The following is a 22,487-nucleotide window of genomic DNA, read 5'->3' on the forward strand; positions in this document are numbered from 1 at the left end:
AGAAAAGAGAGAGAGAGAGAGAGAGAGAGAGAGAGAGAGAGAGAGAGATATTGGTGCATTTCTCTGTGTGTACATATGGAAACTAGAGAGAGTCCTCCCCTATCAATCTCCACTTTGTTCCTTTTGAGACAAGCCTTTCCCCATGAACCTAGAGCTTGGACTTCTCAGCTGGTTGGAAGTCAGCAAGCCCTACCGATCTTCCCTGTTTCCCTCAATGCTGGGGTTGCTGTCATGCATGGTGTCGCTCTTCTTGTTGGAGCAGCAGTTGTTCTTCTCTCCAGCTTTACTGTTTCTCTTTTTAAAAGACTTTTCTCCCATCATTATAGTAATCAAATCCTCACCACTAGTTTGCTGTCAAGACTTCACTGTTGTATGCTTCTCGTTCAGAGTTCATCTCTGTGGATCAGCCCCCAAGAGAAGTAATATAATTTGTCTTGCATTCCTTTTAAAACACATCATTTTTAACATTTATCTTTTTCACTCTATTTGTTTCCTGTCCTTGGTATTAACTTCCTCTGTCCTTTATAAACTACTTCTCATCTCTAACATTTTGTGTTGCTGTCATTATTTTCTTTCCTGTTTTTATACCATCTCTCCTGGCCTCTGTTTATTGTCTAGGTTAGTAAGCATTCCTTCTACCCTTACTTCAGTGTAAGTGTCAAGTCATACTATTTTAAATGTAGCTCAACCAAGAGATAGATGTGAAATTCTCTACCTTATTCTCAGTCACCTCTGCAAATCAACATATATCAAAAAGTATGTATAAATTTTATATATTTTCATTTGTTTTATTTTTATGTCAATAACTTCTTAGATTGTAAGAATCTTGGCTTTGGTATATTGATGTTAATAAACTAGACTTTAGAAAACAAGAAAAAGTTTTCTTGTTCAACACTGACCCATGACCACAAAGGTTTTTTTTGTTCTCTTTCTCTAGGTGGAATATGTGTTTACAGATAAAACTGGGACACTGACAGAAAATGAAATGCAGTTTCGAGAATGTTCAATTAATGGCATGAAATACCAAGAAGTCAATGGTAAACTTGTACCTGAAGGACCAACCCCAGACTCTGCAGAAGAAAGCTTATCTTACCTTGGTAGTTTATCACATCTCAACAACTCAACACATGTCACAACCAGTTCTTCTTTTAGAACCAGTCCTGAAAGTGAAACTGAACTAGTAAGCAACTTTCAAATTAGTAATTATGGGTTTTATATGAATTAATTCTCTTCAATAGGTGGATACGGGAAATTTCTATCAGTGAAGCAAGAAGCATGTATTTGAAATAGATGTCTTGATTTAGTACCACAAAACACTATTCTGAGACCGTAGTTACAGCCCAGTTTAGTTTGTCATTATTGAGCATCTTCAATGCCTTAGCTCACTAGTTAGTAAATGTTATTACTACCTAGAAGTAAAATGAGGGAAAAACATGTATTTTTTTCTTCCTAAGGCCTTACTTTTTCACAAGGACATCATCTCCCTAGCTTGCAGTTTGTGTAGGCTGTCTAAAAATATGCACTTAACCAAGGGCTCCTAAAACAGTATGAGATTGAAATGCAAAATTTGCAGCTCTTACTCAGGCATTCCAGGTCTTTGCACTCTTGTTTTAGCTCACACGGTTTTTTTTTTTTTTTTTTGTTTTTCGAGACAGGGTTTCTCTGTGGTTTTGGAGCCTGTCATGGAACTAGCTCTTGTAGACCAGGCTGGTCTCGAACTCACAGAGATCCGCCTGCCTCTGCCTCCCGAGTGCTGGGATTAAAGGCGTGCGCCACCACCGCCGGCTAGCTCACACGGTTTTATATCTGGTTTCCTATATGGTGTTGGAAATGTGCTTTGGTCATGGATGTTATGTTTCTGCAGATGAAAGAACATGACCTCTTCTTTAAAGCAGTCAGTCTTTGCCATACTGTACAGATCAGCAGTGTTCAAACTGATGGCATTGGGGATGGTCCCTGGCAGTCCAACCTAGCACCTGCACAGCTGGAGTACTATGCATCTTCACCAGATGAAAAGGCTCTAGTGGAAGCTGCAGCAAGGTGACTGAGCTTGATTTTTCTGATCCTCCAAGAATACTCTTGAAATAAATGCTAGAAAATTAGAGATGTCATATAAAGTTCTCAAATGTAAATTTAAGGTTGTTTTAAATGATATTTTAAAAAGTATTTAATATGAATTCTACTTGAAAAACTTGTAAAAATACTTTGCATTATTTTGGATATAGTCTGACCTGTCATGTTCTTAAGAATAGTGTCATATTATTCAAAGGCAGTACCATAAATACTCCTTAAACTTTCAATTCATGTACCGTCATTCAAGCCAAATTATAAAGGTATAATGTAAAATATGAAATATTTTCCTTTAAGTATTATAATTTCTTTGTTCCTCTTATTCCTAGAGCTGGTATCATATTTATAGGCATTTCTGAAGAAAGTATGGAGGTTAAAGTACTTGGAAGACTGGAAAGGTAAATTCTTTCAAATATGTTATAGTCCATAATAACTATAGGATAGGAATCAGCAAATTATGGCCTATAGGCCAGTTTTGTCCTCCAGTCTGTTTTTGGATAGCCTATGATCTATTGCATTTAGAGTTGTTTAAGAAAGAAAAAGCGAGTAAGGGTGTGGGATAAAGCCCTTTTAACCTGTAAAGATTTTTCACTTGTATTGGTTTAATAAAATGCTGATTGGTCAGTAGCCAGGCAGAAAGTATAAGAGGGATAACAAGACTAAGGAGAATTCTGGGAAGAGGAAGGACTCTTCCCAGATGCAGACTTTACCATCCAGACACAGTGAAAGCAAGATGAAAATGCCATACTGAGTAAAGTACCAAGCCACATAGCTAAGCATAGATAAGAATTATGGGTTAATTTAAGTTCTAAGAGCTAGTTAATAATAAGCCTGAGCCAGGTAGAGGTGGTGCAGCCTTTAATCCCAGCACTCAGGAGGCAGAGGCAGAGGCAGGTGGATCTCTGTGAGTTCGAGGCCAGTCTGGTCTACAAGAGCTAGTTCCAGGACAGGCTCCAGAGAAACCCTGTCTCAGAACAAACAAAAAGGAAAAAAATAATAAACCTGAGCTAATAGGCCATACAGTTTATAATTAATATAAGCCTCTGTGTGTTTTGTTGGGACTGAATGGCTGTGGAACTGGGCAAGACAGAAACTTGTGTCTTCCAATAAGGGAAAGAAGGAGAAAGAATAAAATGACTCTGGTAGAATGGAGGCTATAGCTAGATGGTCACAAGTTAAAGACCTGCATAGGCCACAGAGTGAGACTAGCCCAGGAAATCTGGTAAAACCCTATCAAAATTGAGAAAGGAAAAGAAAGGCTGGGGATATAGTTTGCCTTGCATGCAAGAATAAGTCCTAATATACAGCAGAGAGATACATATGGCCTGTAAAGTCTAAAGTTATCTGATTCTCTACTAAAACACTTGCTGACCACTTCTCTAGAGTAATGGCATTATTATATTCTATCTCATCACAATTACAACCGTATACTGTACTTTAGTTTACTGTTTACTGAATTTGCTTATATATTTAAACACTCTTGAGGTTGAGATTCCATAGGTCATCGGATGAAGAAAGCTTTTTTTTATCCCTGTTTTTGTAATACTGGGCATCAAAACCAGTGTCTCGGGAATGTTAAGCAAACACTGTTCCATAAAGCTGCACCGTAGCACACCCCAGTTCCCTTGTGCTGCCTATGAACTTATGCTCAAGCATTCAGGACACCAGTCTACTCATCTTCTTTCTACTCTGATAAGTTAGCCCGTGCCCGTTGCTTGTGTACCTCAGTCCTTGCTCTGCTTTTTCACACTAAAGAAGTCAGGCCCATTCTGAAGCTACTTCCATGAGGGAGCCTGTTGTCAACTTAGAACTTTGATTGCTTACATATCATTATAGATTCTCTCCTGGAAAAATTGTCAAGCCCCACTCAGTTATCCTCATAAGTTTTCCCTCAGTTCCCTAGAGGCATTTGCTGCCTGACCTCCACCCTCACACCTGCCCAAGTTCTGAATCATTGCTGACAAACTTGAAAGACTGCATAAAGGGAGACCTGGTGAGATGTGTTAGGGCAGGAAATGATGGCGAGTCAGTCACCTGGGCAGATGTGAGTCCCAGTTCTTCTCTGCTGCACAGCAGCTTCTTGAATATTAATCTCTCTAGTAGTCTTCGTCTTGGCTTCTGTGGGATTTAATTACAGACCCAAAGTCTGTGTAGTAGATGTTAGTTGTTGAGTATATGATGTCATCTCCCTCATGTCTCGTACTATTATCGACTATTTCGAGCCTATCCTCATGAAAATGCAGTTCTGGTTTCTTACTGTAAACTTGTATTTTATCTTTTATTCTTTCCAAATGGTCACATTATTACTCTAAAAATTAAGGATTATCTTTCTTAATTTTCAGGTACAAATTGCTTCATATTCTGGAATTTGATTCAGATCGTAGGAGAATGAGTGTAATTGTTCAAGCACCTTCAGGTAACCAATCTAAGCTTTTATGAATATTTGTTTACCTAATATAGAACTTGATTACCAAAGAATAAAAAGTAAGGTCCATTCTGAAGACATGTTTATGAGGGAGCCTGTTGTCAACTTACAACATCGATTGCTTACATATCATTATAGAATTCTCTCCTGGAAATTTTTTTTTCTTTCAGGTGAGAAGCTTTTATTTGCTAAAGGAGCAGAATCTTCAATTCTCCCTAAATGTATAGGTGGAGAAATAGCAAAAACCAGAATTCATGTAGATGAATTTGCTTTGGTAAGTAGAGATAGCTGTTATTTAAGCATAAAAAATTAAAAACAAACTTTAAAAATATATTTGTGAAATGGTTAAGATTTTGTCTCTTTAATAGATCATCCATGTTCTGGAAATTCTATAGTTCTTAGTTCTTTTGCATTAAATATTGAGTCTTTATTCTTGTTGTAAAAACTGATTTTTAATGTGGTAACATGTAACTCTCTTCCAACCTGATGTTGTAGGAACTTCTGGCTGTGTGTACCACTCAAACTATATCCTTAAAAATTGAAGAAAAAAAAAATTGAATATTTGGCACCTGGAGTGAGGCACAAATCCTTGGGTTTCATCTCTGAATGGCTTGTCTCTATTCTTTCTCTTTTCCTTTCCCCATCATTTTCTTCCCTCTCCTTCCCTTCCCCTTGTCCACAGTTTATCCTGGGCCAATGGTATGAAGGCAGAAACCAGACAAAAGCTTGAGCCCAGAAATTCAAGAGCAAATGGTACAACATCATTAGATCCTGACTTTTAAAGAAAAAAAAGTGAGGGTATGGCTCAGTGGTTGAGGACATACTAGAATGACAGAAAGGGACTTACTAAAGGAATTGGAGTTATTCCAGGGGTGTGGAGAAACTAGAGATTGTACACATGGTATAAATCATTAGCCTTTGAACAATTTGGCAACTTTTCAAAAGATAAAAATGAAATTAAAATCTGACCTAGTTATATACCTGGTGTACACCAAAGAAAAAGAAAAAGATATATCCACACATGATCTAATGAATGGATGCTCATAGCCCAAGCTTGGAAAAGCCTAGCTGCCCAACTGATGAATGGATAAAATATGATAGAGCCTTGTAATAAATTGTTATTTAGTCATTAAGAGAAATGGAAGTGCTGATGTCTGATACATGCTGCAACAAGGATAACATTGAAAAGATTGCTTAGAGAAGCCAGCCACGAGAGACTGCACACTATATTTATATACACATTCAGGATAGGCAGATTCATAGAAAACAGGTGAGTGGTTGCCAAAGGCTACTGGACAAAGGCAAGAGAAGCGATAGGGAGTCTGTTGGGAGTGAAAATTCCAGTAGCGGTAATGATCATACAATTTTGTAAGTATACTAAAAACACTGCGCAGCACTATTTGAGAGAGTTAATTTTATGTAATATGACTCTAATTTAACGAGGAAACCTATAGGAGACTCATCCAAAAGCAAAACTTCAGGATGTCTCATGCCTGGACTTGTGTATCTGCTGCATACTCACCTACTGCTGTTGCTGGTTTGCAGTTGCCTGTGACCTATCCACCGTAATATCCAGCAGCAAAGACTTTACTATCTAGAGTAGTAGCCACATATACTTACTGTAGAGGGAATTAATTAGTACATGTTAGTATCTGATGGAGCCTTAAATGTTAATTATGAGAGTTATTTACAAATCAGGAAATGGTACTATTTAGAAATTTGCTAAACATAGTCATGGTATTTTAAAATCCGCTGTTTCCAAGTTTATTGCTAGAACATTTATTTTCAGCCTTTCTAAGGAAAATAAATAGTGAGAAGTATTTAGATTCAGGCACTAATTTTCAGAGATTAAGAAAATTTGAGGCCCATGTAATCAAGTAGTCAGTACAGACTTCAACTAGTCAAATACAGATTCCTAAGTTTTTGTAGTTCCAGTTCATAGGTGAAGATAAAATGACAGTATTTAAAGTCGGGTTGTGAATCTGGCTCTTAGAAGTGTGTGCCTATCTTCTTTTCTTTTAGAAAGGACTGCGGACACTATGTATAGCTTATAGACAGTTTACCGCTAAAGAGTATGATGATATAGATAGGCGCCTGTTTGAGGCCAGGACTGCCTTGCAGCGACGGGAAGAGAAGTTGGCTGATGCCTTCCAGTACATTGAGAAAGACCTGATACTGCTAGGAGCTACAGCAGTGGAAGACAGGCAAGTATCAGAAGTAGGCAGTAGCATTTTGTAACGTTTTGTCAAATGCTTCTAATATAGTAAAATAAATACTGTTAATTACCATTCTGTAACAAAGTAGAAACTAAAGCTTTTATTTTTCTACACAGAATAATGCTGTTTTATTCCATCATTAGATCTTTGAAATACAGGGAACACTTGTATTATTCTTCCATTTTACTATTCCTTAGTCAGTGTGCCATGCCATCATCAAACATTCACATATCTCTCCATCCTCACCCACTACTGCCCAATCTGCTCTATGCTTCAATAATGCCACACTGGCTGTTGGGCTCCTGAATACCTCGAACTGAAAGTGTTGTGTTCATGCCTTTGTTCCTTGGCAAGGCTTTGCCTTCTGCCTGGATGATTCTTCTTTTCCAGGGCATTTGTGAATAAGGTACTCATAACAAGCCCTCACCCAAGAAGGCCTTTTCTGACAGCTAAGATGATTGAAAATGTTCTTCTTTATGAACATTCTGTTTATTGCCGACTTTTTGATGCTATATTAAATTGTTTAAACATTTTTCTCCTCTATTAGCATATAAATGCCTTGCAACTTGTTTGCTTTTTTTAACCCAGCATCTGTATCAATTTTAGCTTTTTAAATTTAATTTTATTGAGTCAAATGGATTTTTATAAATTAAACCTGTTGTTTTCTTCTGTCCCCTGTATCTACAAAGGTATTAATATTTTAAATGGGGATTTTCATTAGGTTTTAGAGTGTGATGTTTAAACAGAAAACTGTAGGGACTCATCTAAAAGCAGAAGCCCTGAATTCAGGATGTCATGCCTAGACTTCTGTGTATGCTGCATGCTTACGTCTCTTTAACTCCTTCTGTTACTGGGTAGGGTGAGAGGAAATCTTTGCTTAAAATTTTAGACTTACTAGAGGCACAATTCTTGCCTGGCATGCTCCAGGCCTCAATTCAGGCTCCTGCCAATACCACTTCCCAGTAAGATGGGTTTGTGATGACTTTTTTAACTCATTGGTTTTCTTCTAACTAGATGGCTGCTAGTAGTTTATTTTTGTTTCCTGAATAATGAAAGAAAATCTCAGTCATGTTGATGTACTGTAACATTCCTATAAAGAGTATACTTTATCTGTACTGCGTAGCTTATACTTAACCTAGGCTACAGGAGTATTTTTCTCTACTATTTTTTTTCTTTTATTTTTAGACTACAAGATAAAGTTCGAGAAACTATTGAAGCATTGAGAATGGCTGGTATAAAAGTATGGGTGCTTACAGGAGACAAACATGAAACAGCTGTTAGTGTGAGCTTATCATGCGGACATTTTCATAGAGCTATGAATATCCTCGAACTCGTCAACCAGAAGTCAGACAGCGGATGTGCTGAACAGTTGAGGCAGCTTGCCAGGAGGTAAGATGGCAGGCAGTGTCTGCAGGCCAGCTTGCCACTTCTTGCTTTCATCAACCCATAGCTAAAAATTTCTTTTAATTTAATTTGTAATTTAAAAAGACTTTTAAATTTTGATTTTGTGTATATGGATTAGAGACCTTAACATAAGTTAGATACACTGAACCTGTTAGAAGAGAAAGTGGGGAAGACTTGAATGCATTGCCACAGGAGACAATTTTTTGAACAAAACACTGGTAGCACAGGCACTAACAGCAACAATTAATATTGAAAAGCTTCTGTAAGGCAAAGGACACCACTGGATAAAGTGACACCTTACAGAATGAGAAAAGATTTTTTTTTTTTTACCAACTTCACAACCAATAGAAACTAATATCCAAAATATATAACTCAAGAAACTAGATATCAAACAAACAATACAATTTTAAAATGGGTTACAGATGATCTTAAGAGAACTCTCCATAGAGGAAAATTTAATTTTCCTTAAAGATGAATAAGATTCCATTGTAAATAGTTACCTCATTTTCACTATTTTTCATCAGTTGATGAGTATATATGCTGTTTCCATGTCCTGGCTATTATGAATAGAGCAGCAATGAACATGGATGAACATGTAGTGTACTTGTATGGGAAATAAGTCCTCTATCAATGTAGGAGCAATATGACTTGGACCAGCAGGTTGTTCTTCAGCAATGATTCCAAATGGGATGACCAGGAGATGAGAAGACAGGAAAGCTGAGGTCAAGTCTCTCACAAGCTTTGTCTAATGCCAAGCAAGTTTATTAAGAAGTGCAGCCTCTTCTATACAGTTTGTGGGAATGGGGGAAGGAGAATGGTGGAGGCTGGGACAGGGTCAGCAGAAAACTTGCATAATAGGGATGAACACAGGATTTCTCAAGTGTGTCACAGATTGAGCACACAGCGACCATGGAATTGGTAACTCTCCAGTCTCTTGCAGGTTATGGGGAGGGAGCCAAGTTCCCAGGAAACAAAACCTTAACTCACGCAAGGACACAGAACTAGGGCTCCCTTTGTCCTTTCAACAGGGCCCTGAGAGAGCCTTGGATCAGCCTTACTCTTAACAGTGGTATATAGCTGGGCCAAATGTCCTCAGCTAGGGAGGTCAAACTGCCTTCTAAATATCTGTTTACACCCTCAGATTAACACTACATTCAACCTTGAAAATAGAAACTTCTCTCTGCAGTGGTCAGAAGTTAGTTAATGCAGACACTCATAACTCATAGTGGCCATAGTGCTGAGAAGAGGTGACCACTGAGTGCTTAGTATATCTGTGTCAGTCCCACCATCCCCACTCAAGTGGAGGACTTTTGACCAGGTTCACAGTACAAGGCATGAATTCCCTCTTGCGGAGAAGACTTCAACTCTAATCCAAAAGTGGTTGGTTACCCCCATAACTGTCATGTTAACAGGAACATGTCTTCCCTGGTATGTCAGTATTATAGCATACAGGTGGGCAATACCACTAAAGGCTTTTCTCCTGTACTGGCCTACGGGGTACCTTCTAGCACGATGAAAGCTAGCTAAGAGTGAAAATTTTCAGGACAATACCAGGATGATTTTCTCAAATAAAATTTCTTTTTCTTTTCTTTCTTTCTTTTTTTTTGGGGGGGGGCAGAGAGAGGGGTGATATTTTGGCTTACAATATTTTGGTATTACAGTGTCACAGGCTGAATCCATAATGGTGGGGACAACATGGCAGCCGAGGCAGGAAGCTAAGTACTCCTATCCTTTGTTGCAGGCGTGAAGGAGGAGAAAACAAGGAATGGTGCACATCATTAACCTCTCTAGATTGTCTCCAATGACATGCTTCATAGAGCAAGCCGGCACCTCCTAAACCTCCCCAAATAGGGCCACTATCTGGGGACCCAGTTCGTTAATCCCCAAGCCTTTGGGGGACATTTTGTATTCAAACTACCACATTCTACTCCCTGATCCCCATATAAACAATGCAAAATACATTTAGTCCCACTTCAAAAGTCCCTATAGTCTTTCGTAGTCTGAACTCTTTACAAGTCCAGTCTCTTCTGAAACTCAAGGTAAACTTTTTAATTGTAAGCCCCTATAAAACTCAGAAAGCAAATTACATACTTCTAGCACGTGGCGCAGAATATACGTTTACATTCCAAAGGGAAGAGTGGGGCATAGTGAGAAAATACTGGATCAAATCAAGACTGAAACACAGCAGGAAAAGCTCCTAATCCTGTAACACTATTCTGATCTCAAAGGACTTAGATGGCTCTACGCTTTCAGCTTTGCTAATACAACATAAATCTCTTTCTGGGGTTGCTTCTGTTCCTCTTAGACATCTCTTCTTGGCAGATATCCTATGTCTCTGGTACCTCCAACATCTGGGAGTCTCCTATGCAATGTTAAAGGTTTTGCTTCCACAGCTTCATGCAGTGAAGTCACATATTCTCTTGTCCTCTCAGGGCCTTCTTGCAAGTAAGGCCACATTTTGTCTGGGCCCAGGATCTCTCAGAATCCATGGAGAAAGAATCTATAACTCCTCCACTCTTGAATGCATTGTGCCTCTAAAGTTAACACTACATATGTTATAATTATGCTGGCCTTCCCTGTCAGTACCCTATCCCTTTAAGAGACAAGCTCCATCCACTCCCAGCATAATCATAACAACATGCACTACAAATCCAACTTCCAAAGCCATCTTGAGATGGATCCTGACTCCCTTGAATCACAGAGAGGCTGCTTATTCAGTTTCTTCTTAGTACCAGAAAGTGCCTCAAGCATCTTTCATAGGTTTGAAGCTTACCTGGGTGGGTTCTCACCCTGAGGGCACCTTCTCTTTATTTCGGTGCATAGCATGCCTCTCCTTAATGACACCAATCTCCTTAATAACTGTAGCCTCTTTTCCATTAAATGTTTTTGTTGTAACATTAAGCTTCCTAATGTTTTTCTCCAAACTCTACATTTTGTGTTCCTTTCTGCCCCACTTGATTCTTTTTCATTGTTGATCTATAGATGTATTATCATTAATAACCATACTCTGTAGTATGCTATTCAGTCTTGACATTTCCCCCACCTAAGAAATTAGTCCATTACTTTTTAATTTATTCATAGATATTTTCTAAGGACACAGACAGAAGACAGCCAGCTTCTTTGCCAAAATAACACAGGTGTACCCTCTAGCCACGTTGCTGTTAAAGTCCTTGCTTCCATCTGGAGCCTCTTGATTCAACCCTTAGTCTGCTTTGCTTTCAGCAGAACCATCTTCCAGGCTCCTAGTAGGAAGGCCTTCTGAGCTCTGATTACAGCATTGAACTGCTTTTCTAGTCCCAAGTTCCAAAGTCTTTCACATTTCACAGTCCTTCAAAAACAAACAAACAAAAGTCCAACATAGTCATGTTCTTCATAGCAACATCCCATTCTCCTATTTACTTTTCCATTGCTGTGATGAAGCATCATGACCAAAAAGGTGCCATATAGGAGAATAAGGCTATTTGGGTTGATGGTTCCAGAGGGTAAGAGTCCATAATTGCAAGAATAGCATGGCAGCAGGAAGCTGAGAGCTCACATTCTTTATTGCCACCAGTATAACTTCTAGATAAATCTTTGCTTAAATATAGAAGGCACGTCATCTTGGAAATCTTGTTATTTTTGTTGGGTCAGAGGCATGCAAAAAAATGGGGTACTTACCACCAAAGTCTATGAAACCAGGAACAAACTTATTCCAAAAGAAAAAAAAAGTCACTGTAGGGCACAAAAAGCTTACCAGTTAACTAGGACCACAGCCTGAGTGTGGGCTTCTGAAACTGTGGCAATGGGATGTGTTTGGGGCCCCCTTTTATAACAAGAAGTAAGCATTAGGCATGGAAAAATAAATTTTTATAACTTAGAAGTCAAGCTCAGAGACATACTGCAATTTAAGATTTACAATTTTTGATAACAGTGTTTTAGTTGAGTTTACATAGGCCTGTAGATTTCCTTCACAGTTAATAGTGTTTGCAACAACTTAACAGCTTTTTCTGTCACAACCAGTTTCCCAGAGCAGGGAAGGATACGAAATCATGCAAAATGTAAAGTCACAAAGGAGCTTTTGCTCAAAGTTTATAGGATGGAATGGATGCTAAGAATCATGTACAAACTTCTACTAAAAGTTAACTTTGGTCCACGGTAGTTGTCAGTTGTAAGTGGCAGAGCGGTTATCATATTTAAAAAAAAAAAAAAAGCCTAACCCCCTAGCTGCTGAGAGCTATTGAGTTGCCAGTCACAAGCTAAGGAAACAATTGTTGAAAGTTAATCCAAAGCTGATGATGGTCTGTTCCTATTTCTTTAGGCTTACAATTTTATATTATTTATTCCTATTACTAGACCCTTCAACTTTGAGAGCCTGTGAAAACCTTTGTGGTGAGTTAGTAGTTAAGAATATTGTCAGGGAGAAATTAACTGCTCAAAATAATTTATATATACCTTCTGAAATTATTTCTTGGTTATTAAAAGTTATGTTGTACCAGTGAGATAACTCAGTGGGTAAATGTGCCAGTTACCAAGCCTGACTATGTGAGTTCAGCGACTCAAGAGAAATCATCTCTTTCACGTTGTCCTCTGTCTCTACAAGAATATATATAAACAATAAGTAAATAAAACATAGTAAAAATATTTAAAAATTAATTAAAAATACTGAAAATCATAAAGAAGATAGAGTTTTGATAATACTATACAAGTATGTAACGTTCATTAATTGTGTTTTCTTTAGGTCTTCTATATATTTTTTTGGTAAATGTGTTATAAACGTTAGTATGCATTTCTCATTTTGTTCAAAAGCTGTATTTCATCACCTTTCAGATACTACAACTGATTTTGTTCACTTATACACAAATCATTCATCTGGTTGAACTGTCTGTCTTGCAATAAGAGTCTTATTTTATTAAGTAAGTAATCTGGCTTCAGAGTATGACATAGAGAATATAATTGTATTCTTTTCTAGAATTACAGAAGACCATGTGATTCAGCATGGGCTGGTAGTAGATGGGACCAGCTTATCTCTTGCACTCAGGGAGCATGAAAAGCTGTTTATGGAAGTTTGCAGAAACTGCTCAGCTGTGTTGTGTTGCCGCATGGCACCTTTACAGAAAGCAAAAGTAAGTATATGTCATAAAAAGTTCCTTGAAAATAGTTTCCAAAGGAAGGAATGGGGAGGAAAGGAAGGAAGGAAAGACCAAACAAGACAATTCTTTGTTAAAAGTTACCAACCTCTGCATACTGGCACACACCTGTACATCCTTGCATCCAAGAGGCTGAGGCAAGAGGATTGAAAGTTTGAGGCCAGCCTTGGCTAACAAAGTATCAAGAAGAGGAGGGACTGAGGGAGGGAGGAGAGGAGGCAGCTGTCAAGTTATAAATTAGGAAAATTAAAATCTAATCTATTTTTTGTCATCCAAATACATAAAGCTGTATGCAAGAAATGTTTAAATTTCAGATGCCTAGAATTCAACTGAAAACCCACTCAAACAATTTTTTTGTAAACCTACAGTTTGGAATATTTTGAGGTTTAGGACTGTTTCCTTCAAAAACTGTTCTTGGTAGGCCAACAAGATGGCTCACTCATCGGGTAAAGGCACCTACTGCTAAGCCTGACTACCTGAGTTCCAGCCCCAGGCCTTACATGGAAGAAAGAGAGAACAGACTCCCATAAGTTGTTCTTTGACTTCTCTTGGTGTGCTCATACATGTAGAACACATGCATACACAAACAACTAAATATAATCTCGCAAACTTTTTAAAGGAATATCTTATACTGTCCTTAACAATACAAATATAAGAACTGGTTGTTTTGCACAGAGACATCCAGGTTTATTTAGATTCATGGAATTTTGTTATAGTACTTGTATGGCCAGTCTGTGGAGATTAAAATAGGATAGACATGTCTCTGCTGTTATAAAAACACATCCAAGAATCTGAGACCAAGGGTCAGTAGATAAAGGAACTATCAGATAAGTCCAGTGACCTTGATTCACTACCTAGAACTTCACAAAGTTCTTCTCTGACCCCCATCTCATGTACACCCCCCCACACACACACACAGGTTTAAAAATATTTTTAAAAAATTCCATAGAAGCATGTTTTAATTTCACTTGAGTTAATGTATTTTTAAATCTTGAGACTTAGCCAAACAGACTAAATAGGTGTCTTTTCTTTGTTTAGAGTATTTTCCTTCTTGAGAATTTTGTTTTGATACTTCATTGAAATATAGTTATTTATTTAAATAAGTTATTAAAGATTTTAGAGTGCATGTTAAAAATTTTCTTAAAATGCAAAACAACATGGATTTTGTTATAACACTTGTGAAAGACATTTCTAAACTCTTAATCTCCATGCCACTTGAAGAGTGAACCTTACTTTAGTGTTACTGTCCAGCATGAACTCAGATGTCTTCACCACCATACTACTTTACCCAAATACAAGAGAGTTGAAACCTTATCACAAAGAATAAATTCATTGTGTGTTTTTCAGGTAATAAGACTGATAAAAATCTCACCTGAGAAACCGATAACATTGGCTGTTGGTGATGGTGCTAATGATGTCAGCATGATACAAGAAGCACATGTTGGCATAGGTGACTGACTTTTCCTTGAATTTTAAAGTGGTATAATTATTTGGTAGTTTTGAAATTTTTTTTGTGAAGTAAAATGTCTAGTGTTTGAGTGAAAACAAATACAATATAACAGTACATAATAGTATATCCCCATAAGAAACCAATTATTGTTTAGTCCACTATTTACATTATTTTAATTATTAAAGGAAGCGGCATCATATTAGTGAATTTTTTTCTTTGCTTATTCTCCTTAATAATAGAAGTAATTTTATTTTTACCTCACATTTTGTATCTGGCAAAGAACCCTCACACATCATTTCTCCTTTTAACTCTAGAATTCTGACATGGTTGTTATCAAGGTTTTAAATTCTTATTTTATACTTATTATTACTTTTATGTGAATCCAAAAATTATTCTGTACATTTTGAGGACAGTTTTAGAGAAAAGAATTATACCAAACATTGGTAAAAAAAAAAAAAAAAAAAAAAAAAAAATTCTAGTACTTTTCTGACTTTTTTTTATTGATTTTTACTGAGCTCTACATTTTTCTCTGCTCCCCTCCCTGCTTCTCCCCTCCCCTTCAACCATCTCCCAAGGTCCCCATGCTCCCAGTTTACTCAGAAGATCTTGTCTTTTTCTACTTCCCATCTAGATTAGATCTATGTGTGTCTCTTTTAAGGTCCTGGTTGTTGTCTAGGTTCTCTGGGATTGTGTTGTGGGCTGGTTTTCTTTGTTTTATGTTTAAAAAACCACTTATGAGTGAGTACATATGATAATTGTCTTTTTGGGTCTGGGTTACCTCACTCAAAAGTGATGTTTTCTAGATTCATCCATTTGCCTGCAAAATTCAAGATGTCATTATTTTTTCCTTCTGTGTAGTACTCCATTGTGTAAATGTACCACATTTTCCTTATCCATTCTTCGGTCAAGGGGCATTTAGGTTGTTTCCAGGTTCTGGCTATGACAAACAATGCTGCTATGAACATAGTTGAGCACATGTCCTTGTGGCACGATTGAGCATCCTTTGGATATAGACCCAAAAGCGTTATTACTGGGTCTTGAGGAAGGTTGTTTCCTAATTTTCTGAGAAATTGCCACACTGACATCCAAAGGGGCTGTACCAGCTTGCATTCCCACCAGCAATGCAGGAGTGCAATGTAGGAGTGTTCCCTTTCCCCATAACCTTTCCAGCATAAGTTGTCATCAGTGTTTTTCATCTTGGCCATTCTTACAGGTGTAAGATGGAATCTCAGAGTTGTTTTTATTTACATTTTTCTGATGGCTAAGGATGTTGAACATTTCCTTAAGTGTCTTTTAGCCATTTTAGATTCCTCTGTTGAGAGTTCTCTGTTTAGTTCTGTACTCCATTTTTTTATTAGATTATTTGTTCTTTTGATGACCAATTTCTTGAGTTCTTTGTATATTTTGGAGATGAGACCTCTTTCTGATGTGGGGTTAGTGAAATCTTTTTCCCATTCTGTAGGCTGTCATTTTGTCTTGTTGACCATGTCCTTTGCTTTACAGAAGCTTTGTGTATAGCAGGATATGTACAGATCATACCTGTAATCTCAGTGCTGACTACAGAGACTTCTGATGCTGAGACAGACTGTGAAGTTCCAGGCCAGAGTAGCTCATCTCAAAAACACGTACATGCATACATACACATAATAAACAAGTGTAAGATGAAACTCAGATAATCACATTTGTCAATGATACATTAGTTATATGTGTCAAATATAATTTACAGTATGAAAGAATTCCAGTGATATAAGCTTTAAAACCTGGTTTTCTCTAGGTGTTGTAACTAATTACTGTCTTTGCCTGTCCAGTTAGGACCTTCTTGTCATTTTATGAGCTCCCTGGGGAACTCTGCCTCCAAGTTCTGCAAAGCACACTGCAAGCTCGGTCCACATTCGCTTCCTCAGCTTCAGTTCTTCTCCTTCCCACACTCCCAGCTCAGTGACAGGGAGCACAGGCCAGGCAGGTTCACAGCAGGTGCCACGGGGAGGGAAGTAGAGTGTTTCCCTTAGACAGCCAGCTAAGAGGGTTTCCTAAGGACACAGCTCAAAGTCTGCCAACAATGTGGATGTCTTTTGACACAAAACGTTATTTGCTGTCATTGCTCTCTGAAAACTTTCTCACCAAAGCCACAGGATTGAGTGATAACATCTCTCCAAGTTAAAAAAAAATATATTCATTTTGCATCACCAAGTCTCTGCACACACTCTCTCCTTTTTTCGCTCATACTAACTTTTCAAGTCTCTGCACTATCATCAGCACTGCCGTTAGTCCTGTTCTTGATGTAAGTTTTGAGGCCAAGAGGCAGCTTGGTCCCCACACAGCTTAGCTACCTGTTGTGGCAAAACCCAGCCCTGGAAACACTGGAGGTGAGCCATCCCCACACCCATTCTGAACAACCTGGATTGTAGTTAAGTGTTACTAACAGCAACATAGTCACTGGCTTGACTTTCTGTAGCCTGCCTTTCCCCAAGAGGAAGAAGAGCCTGGCTGCTGATGACATCTAGCTGTAGCTAGCAGATCCTATTCCTAGGGATTAAGCCAAGTGATGTGCTTTGAAGTCAAGATACTGTTGGCTACTATGAGAACCGAAACACCATACTGGGCCCTGAGGGTCATAACCTGCATTGTGGTTATCTGCCTGTTATCCCAGAGTTCTGCAGCTTGGGTATCCTGGGTTTCTGTGACATGGTGGGTACTTTGAGGTTGAATTCTTTTGGAATTCTAATGTGGAAGTGAGTTTGTTGTGCACCTCTATCTTAATAATAATCCACTTCTGTACCTAAACATAGATTTAAAACTCCCATCATCCTCCACGTCTCTGGTGTTGTTGCCTTGACACTTGGCCTCTGTGGTCCTGAACTGTCCTGAGCCATCTTGGCTGAACATAATAGATTGTGTGTGCATATCATTCACTTCAGTGCTTTTGGAAGAGCTATCTCCTGCATTCATGCTCACACTTGTTCTTTTAAATGGGTCTCACTATGTAGCCCTGTCTGGCTTTGAACTCTGTGTGAACCAGGCTGTCCTCAAAGTCACAGAGATCAACTTGCCTCTGCCTCTGCTTCCTGAGTTCTGGGGTTAAAATGTGCACCATCACAGTCCCCACTGTAAATTTTTAAAAAGAGTGTTTTTATTCTTGAGAGCAAAAAACACCTTGTTTTGTAGTTTTGTATATAAGACCTGTTGGTTTTTAAAAAAACAAAAGAAAACAAAAATAAAAACAAATCAAACACTGTACAGACATACACACTTGAATGTTTATTATGGTTAGTCACTCATTAAAATATAAATAAAATGTTTTGAAAATGCATATTTGTTAAAAGAAGACTTTATTTTCCAGGTAAAATGATGCATTGCTTTCAGGGTGTACAGTCTTTACTTACTTTATTTATTGAAAATGTAGAGGAAAACCCATTTTTTACTTAAAAACACATTCATTTATACACTATAGCTTAAAATCGTAAAAATATGCTTATTTTTATTGGGTTCAAATTCCTGAATTTTCATCTTTTAATATTCTTTTGAACTGGTGAATTTAAAGATGTCCTAGAGCTGCCTGCTCATCAGAAGTTTAGCACTTTGTAATGCCCCACTAGATCTGAACATTTCAGAATTATTATCTTCTTCTGATCCTTTGAAAATTGATGTTACATGCCTGGTATATAATTGATTTTTATATTAAGCATATTTAAGTAGAACAGCCTTTTGGATAGCAGCTAACCGCTGTATATAAGTATTTAGCGTTACAGCAAGTATAAATAGTTCCGAGTGATATATATTGTGAAAATTACACATTGTTTATTAGTGAACATCCCTTTTTTGTCTTCTTTATTCCAGGAATCATGGGTAAAGAAGGAAGACAAGCTGCAAGGAACAGTGACTATGCAGTAGCTAGATTTAAATTCCTCTCCAAATTACTGTTTGTTCATGGTCATTTTTATTATATTAGAATAGCTACCCTTGTACAGTATTTTTTTTATAAGGTGAGTTTCATTGGATTATAAGGATTAGTTGATATTTCAACTTAAAATTCTAATTTAAGAATGATACAGACATTCAAATTATTCTTAAAATAGTTTCTTTAAACAAAAATAACTATTTTGTAATAGATTATTGCTCCAACTGCAGGTCAGTGGTCGTCTGTTCCACCAAGACATGAGTAGGATTGCTTGAAAGGGAGGGCTATTAGAGCACTTTTGGTCAGTCAGAGGGCTCAGTGGATGACGGCTCTTGTCAACAAGCCTGATACCCTGCGTTCAAACCCAGGACCCCATGGTAGAAGGGGTCCATACTGGGCCCTGAGGGTCATAACCTGCATTGTGGTTATCTGCCTGTTATCCCAGAGTTCTGCAGCTTGGGTATCCTGGGTATCTGTGACACGGTGGGTACTTTGAGGTTGAATTCTTTTGGAATTCTAATGTGGAAGTGAGTTTGTTGTGCACCTCTATCTTAATAATAATCCACTTCTGTACCTAAACATAGATTTAAAACTCCCATCATCCTCCACGTCTCTGGTGTTGTTGCCTTGGCACTTGGCCTCTGTGGTCCTGAACTGTCCTGAGCAATCTTGGCTGAACATAATAGATTGTGTGTACATATCATTCACTTCAGTGCTTTTGGAAGAGCTATCTCCAGCATTCATGCTCACACTTGTTCTTTTAAATGGGTCTCACTATGTAGAGAACTCCTGTGAGTTGTCCTTGGACTTTTAAATATGTGCCATGGTATGAACTTGCTCGCTCTCTTTGTCTGCCCGTCTCTCTCACACACAGTAAAATGTCAAAACTGAGAGAGCTCACAAACACACAATTGAGAAAGTTCTCTAATCTTATGGTATATAAATTTATCAAGTATCAAAATTTACACTTAAATGTATCCTTTGTAAACTCAACTGCAAAAAAAATGTAATTTGCTTAAAGCTATTTTATGTTGGTCTAGTAAATCTAATTGAACCTCTCTCTAATTTCATGGATTCATAGCAGAGCTCCTTAACCTTTTTTGTTTCAAGGGTAGCCCTGTTTAATGTATAATATCATCCTCTCAGTTACAGAGGGTTTATTTGTATAATAAAACAGATTATAATATTGAAATAATGTTCTCTCATTGGACCCTTTCAAGAAAGATGAGATTCAGCGGAACCCGTGTTGAGTCCTTGCTTATAAACATTTACCATACTAGAATATCTTGTATGTGTTGTGTAATTAATAGTTGCAAACTGATAGAACATAAAAAGTCATATTACCTTGAGATGATGTGACAGTTTTTCTAGCCTATTGTTCTAGCTACACTTGTGATATTAAAGATATTGTGGTAGAAAGATTCACTTGTGGTAAAAAGATGTTATGATAGTGCCACTTACGTGCCTTAATCAACAATATCAAATTCTCATAGCCCTGAAATATGAGCAACTATTACATATTATAATATCCGTGGTACAAATTAGAAGTTAAAAACATAACTTTTACTGCTTAGAACTGGTGGGAACTAAGAATATTTATTATAATGTCTATATGATTCCTTAAGCAGATTTTAGACATGATTTAATAGAATGAGAATTCTGTGTTCTCATTTTCATGGATGTGTCTTTAGAGAAAAGACATCTTACAGTGTCAACTGAGATTCTGTTTCTAGATACTTTAATAACCATTTTAAGACTTCTTTCTCTTTGGTTGTAAATATTTAAATTACTTCCCATTTTGTCTTGTTTTTCAGAATGTGTGCTTTATCACACCCCAATTTTTATATCAGTTCTACTGTTTGTTTTCTCAGCAAGTAAGTAAAATAAAAGTTTGTGTTTGTCCTTTTAGAAAAGTAATTTGTTCAAATCTTGACAAGTATTTAAACAGACTTCATTTATTTTGTTGTTGTATAAGTAAGTAGGTATATTTACTTAATTCACCTAACAGTCATAATATTTATTCTGGCTTTTAATTTGAAACTACTATTAATACCAAAATATATGTTAATTGTGGAGTTTTTTTTTAAAAAAAAGTCTCTCTTCATTTATTTGTATGTGTGTTTGTTTGTGCAAGGTTTTATGTACCCCAGATGCCCTCTCACTGTGTAGTCAGGGATAATTTTGAACGGGTGGTCCTCTTGCCTCTACTTCCCAAGTGGTAGGATGACAGGTCAGAGTTATTACTGCTACCTCCAGTAATGGTAAGTATTAGGTCCATCAAATACTCTTAGTAACTTCCCGACCTTAATAACTGACTGCTTGTACAAACTATCTGTGACAAAGAATTAACAGAGATTCACTTTGTTTTGTTTTGTTTTGTTTGATTCCTGCTCCTGAAGTCTTAAAAATTTGGGCATAGCCTTAGTGATTTGGTTCAGGGATTATATAAATCTCACCTCAGAAACTGGCTTTCCATAATCACCCTTTCACATAGCTCATTGTGTATCTTAAAATGATCGCTACATTACACAATCTTCAGTTATGATTAAATTCATTAGTTCCTCCAGGCAATGGTGGTGCACGCCTTTAATCCCAGCACTCAGGAGGTAGAGGCAGATGTATCTCTGTGAGTTCAAGGCCAACCAAGTCTACAAGAGCTAGTTCCAGAACAGACTCCAAAGCTACAGAGAAACAATGTCTCAAAAAAAAAAAAAAAAAAAGAGATTGACTTGTTTTCATTTGCCTTTTCTGAAGTGGAAAGCAGCAGTCTTTAACTTGCTTGAGAAAACATTTTATGTTCTGATAACTTTATGTATTGAGTAGGTAAATGTAAAAATATACTTTCACGCCTATTACATGATTTTCACGTTTTAGTGATCATGCATTATGCTTTTTTCCCCACTCAGTTTTTCATTTTTTCCCATTTTATTATCAGGGACAGGTTTCATAGAACTTATTAAAACATCCAGGAGCTCCTGTCAGTAGCACATTTCCCATAACATACAGCTCTGCCAGCTTGATGGTCTCCACATATTTGTAATGGCCGGAAGAGACCCCCCAGCTTCCCAAGAGGTCTATTAGTTTTATAACTTCCCAGAGCTTTAGTTCATCAAGGTATTGATATCAGTAAGGGCCCTGAGTGTGCACACACCCCAGTTATGAACTACAGAAGATTATGAATGCCTCTAGGGAGGAATAATTCTATATGGTCTGTTCAATAAACTTTATGCACCTAAAAAAATAGAAAAAGAAAAGGAAAAAGATCATTCCTTTTCATAATTTCTTTTTTCCCCTATTTACAGACAGAGCTTTAACTTTTAAATGCCTTCATAGACATTGATTACTAGCAATAGCTTACCTGAATTAAATACTTTAAATATGTCACATTGATCATATGACAATGGGAACCAGATATATTTTGACTGGGTTTTCAAAGAGATAGTATTAATAAGTGTTTTCATTAAGGTGTATATTGCTATGATAAAACATCATAACCAAAAGCAATTTGAGAAGGACAGTGTTTATTTCACTTTACAGCTCTCAGGCCATACTCCATCCCTGAGGGAAGTCAGGGCAGGAACTCAAGATAGGAACATGTGGCAAGAAGTGAAACAGAGGCCATGGAGGAGCACTGCTTGTTGGCTTGTTCACTCAGCCTGCTTTCTTAGACAACCCAGGACCACCTGCCCAGGGATGGCATCGCCCAGAGTGGCCTGGACTCTTTCACATCAGTCCTTAATCAGAGCAATAGTGCCTACAGGTCAACATTATGGAGTCATTTTTTTCAGTTAAGCTTCTCTTCTCCCAGATACGTCTGGTTTGTATCAGGTTGACAAAAACCCATCAGCACAATGACAGTAGGAACATTGTGTGGATCCTAAGTAAAGAGTTAAAGCAT

At 37.5% G+C, this 22,487-nt stretch overlaps 1 protein-coding gene across 4 annotated transcripts in view; it reads left to right on the top strand.

Annotated features, from left to right (window-relative positions):
• Atp11b (ATPase phospholipid transporting 11B (putative)) overlaps positions 1 to 22,487 on the top strand; it is a 95,813-nt gene that overhangs the window by 53,962 nt on the left and 19,364 nt on the right. For all 4 annotated transcript variants that reach the window (XR_003377405.1, XM_026782240.1, XM_005343792.3 and 1 more), the window contains exons 13-23: positions 938 to 1,180; positions 1,865 to 2,040; positions 2,400 to 2,468; positions 4,413 to 4,486; positions 4,666 to 4,769; positions 6,518 to 6,699; positions 7,897 to 8,100; positions 13,064 to 13,217; positions 14,589 to 14,691; positions 18,529 to 18,674; positions 20,404 to 20,463. Coding sequence is in view for 3 of the 4 variants with exons in the window: in XM_026782240.1 (XP_026638041.1) it covers positions 938 to 1,180; positions 1,865 to 2,040; positions 2,400 to 2,468; positions 4,413 to 4,486; positions 4,666 to 4,769; positions 6,518 to 6,699; positions 7,897 to 8,100; positions 13,064 to 13,217; positions 14,589 to 14,691; positions 18,529 to 18,674; positions 20,404 to 20,463 (1,515 nt within the window). In the remaining variant the exon portion in view is untranslated. The remainder of the gene's footprint in view (positions 1 to 937; positions 1,181 to 1,864; positions 2,041 to 2,399; positions 2,469 to 4,412; positions 4,487 to 4,665; positions 4,770 to 6,517; positions 6,700 to 7,896; positions 8,101 to 13,063; positions 13,218 to 14,588; positions 14,692 to 18,528; positions 18,675 to 20,403; positions 20,464 to 22,487) is intronic.

This window comes from Microtus ochrogaster, chromosome 1 (assembly GCF_000317375.1).
Source record: "Microtus ochrogaster isolate Prairie Vole_2 chromosome 1, MicOch1.0, whole genome shotgun sequence".
Lineage (NCBI taxonomy): Eukaryota > Metazoa > Chordata > Mammalia > Rodentia > Cricetidae > Microtus > Microtus ochrogaster.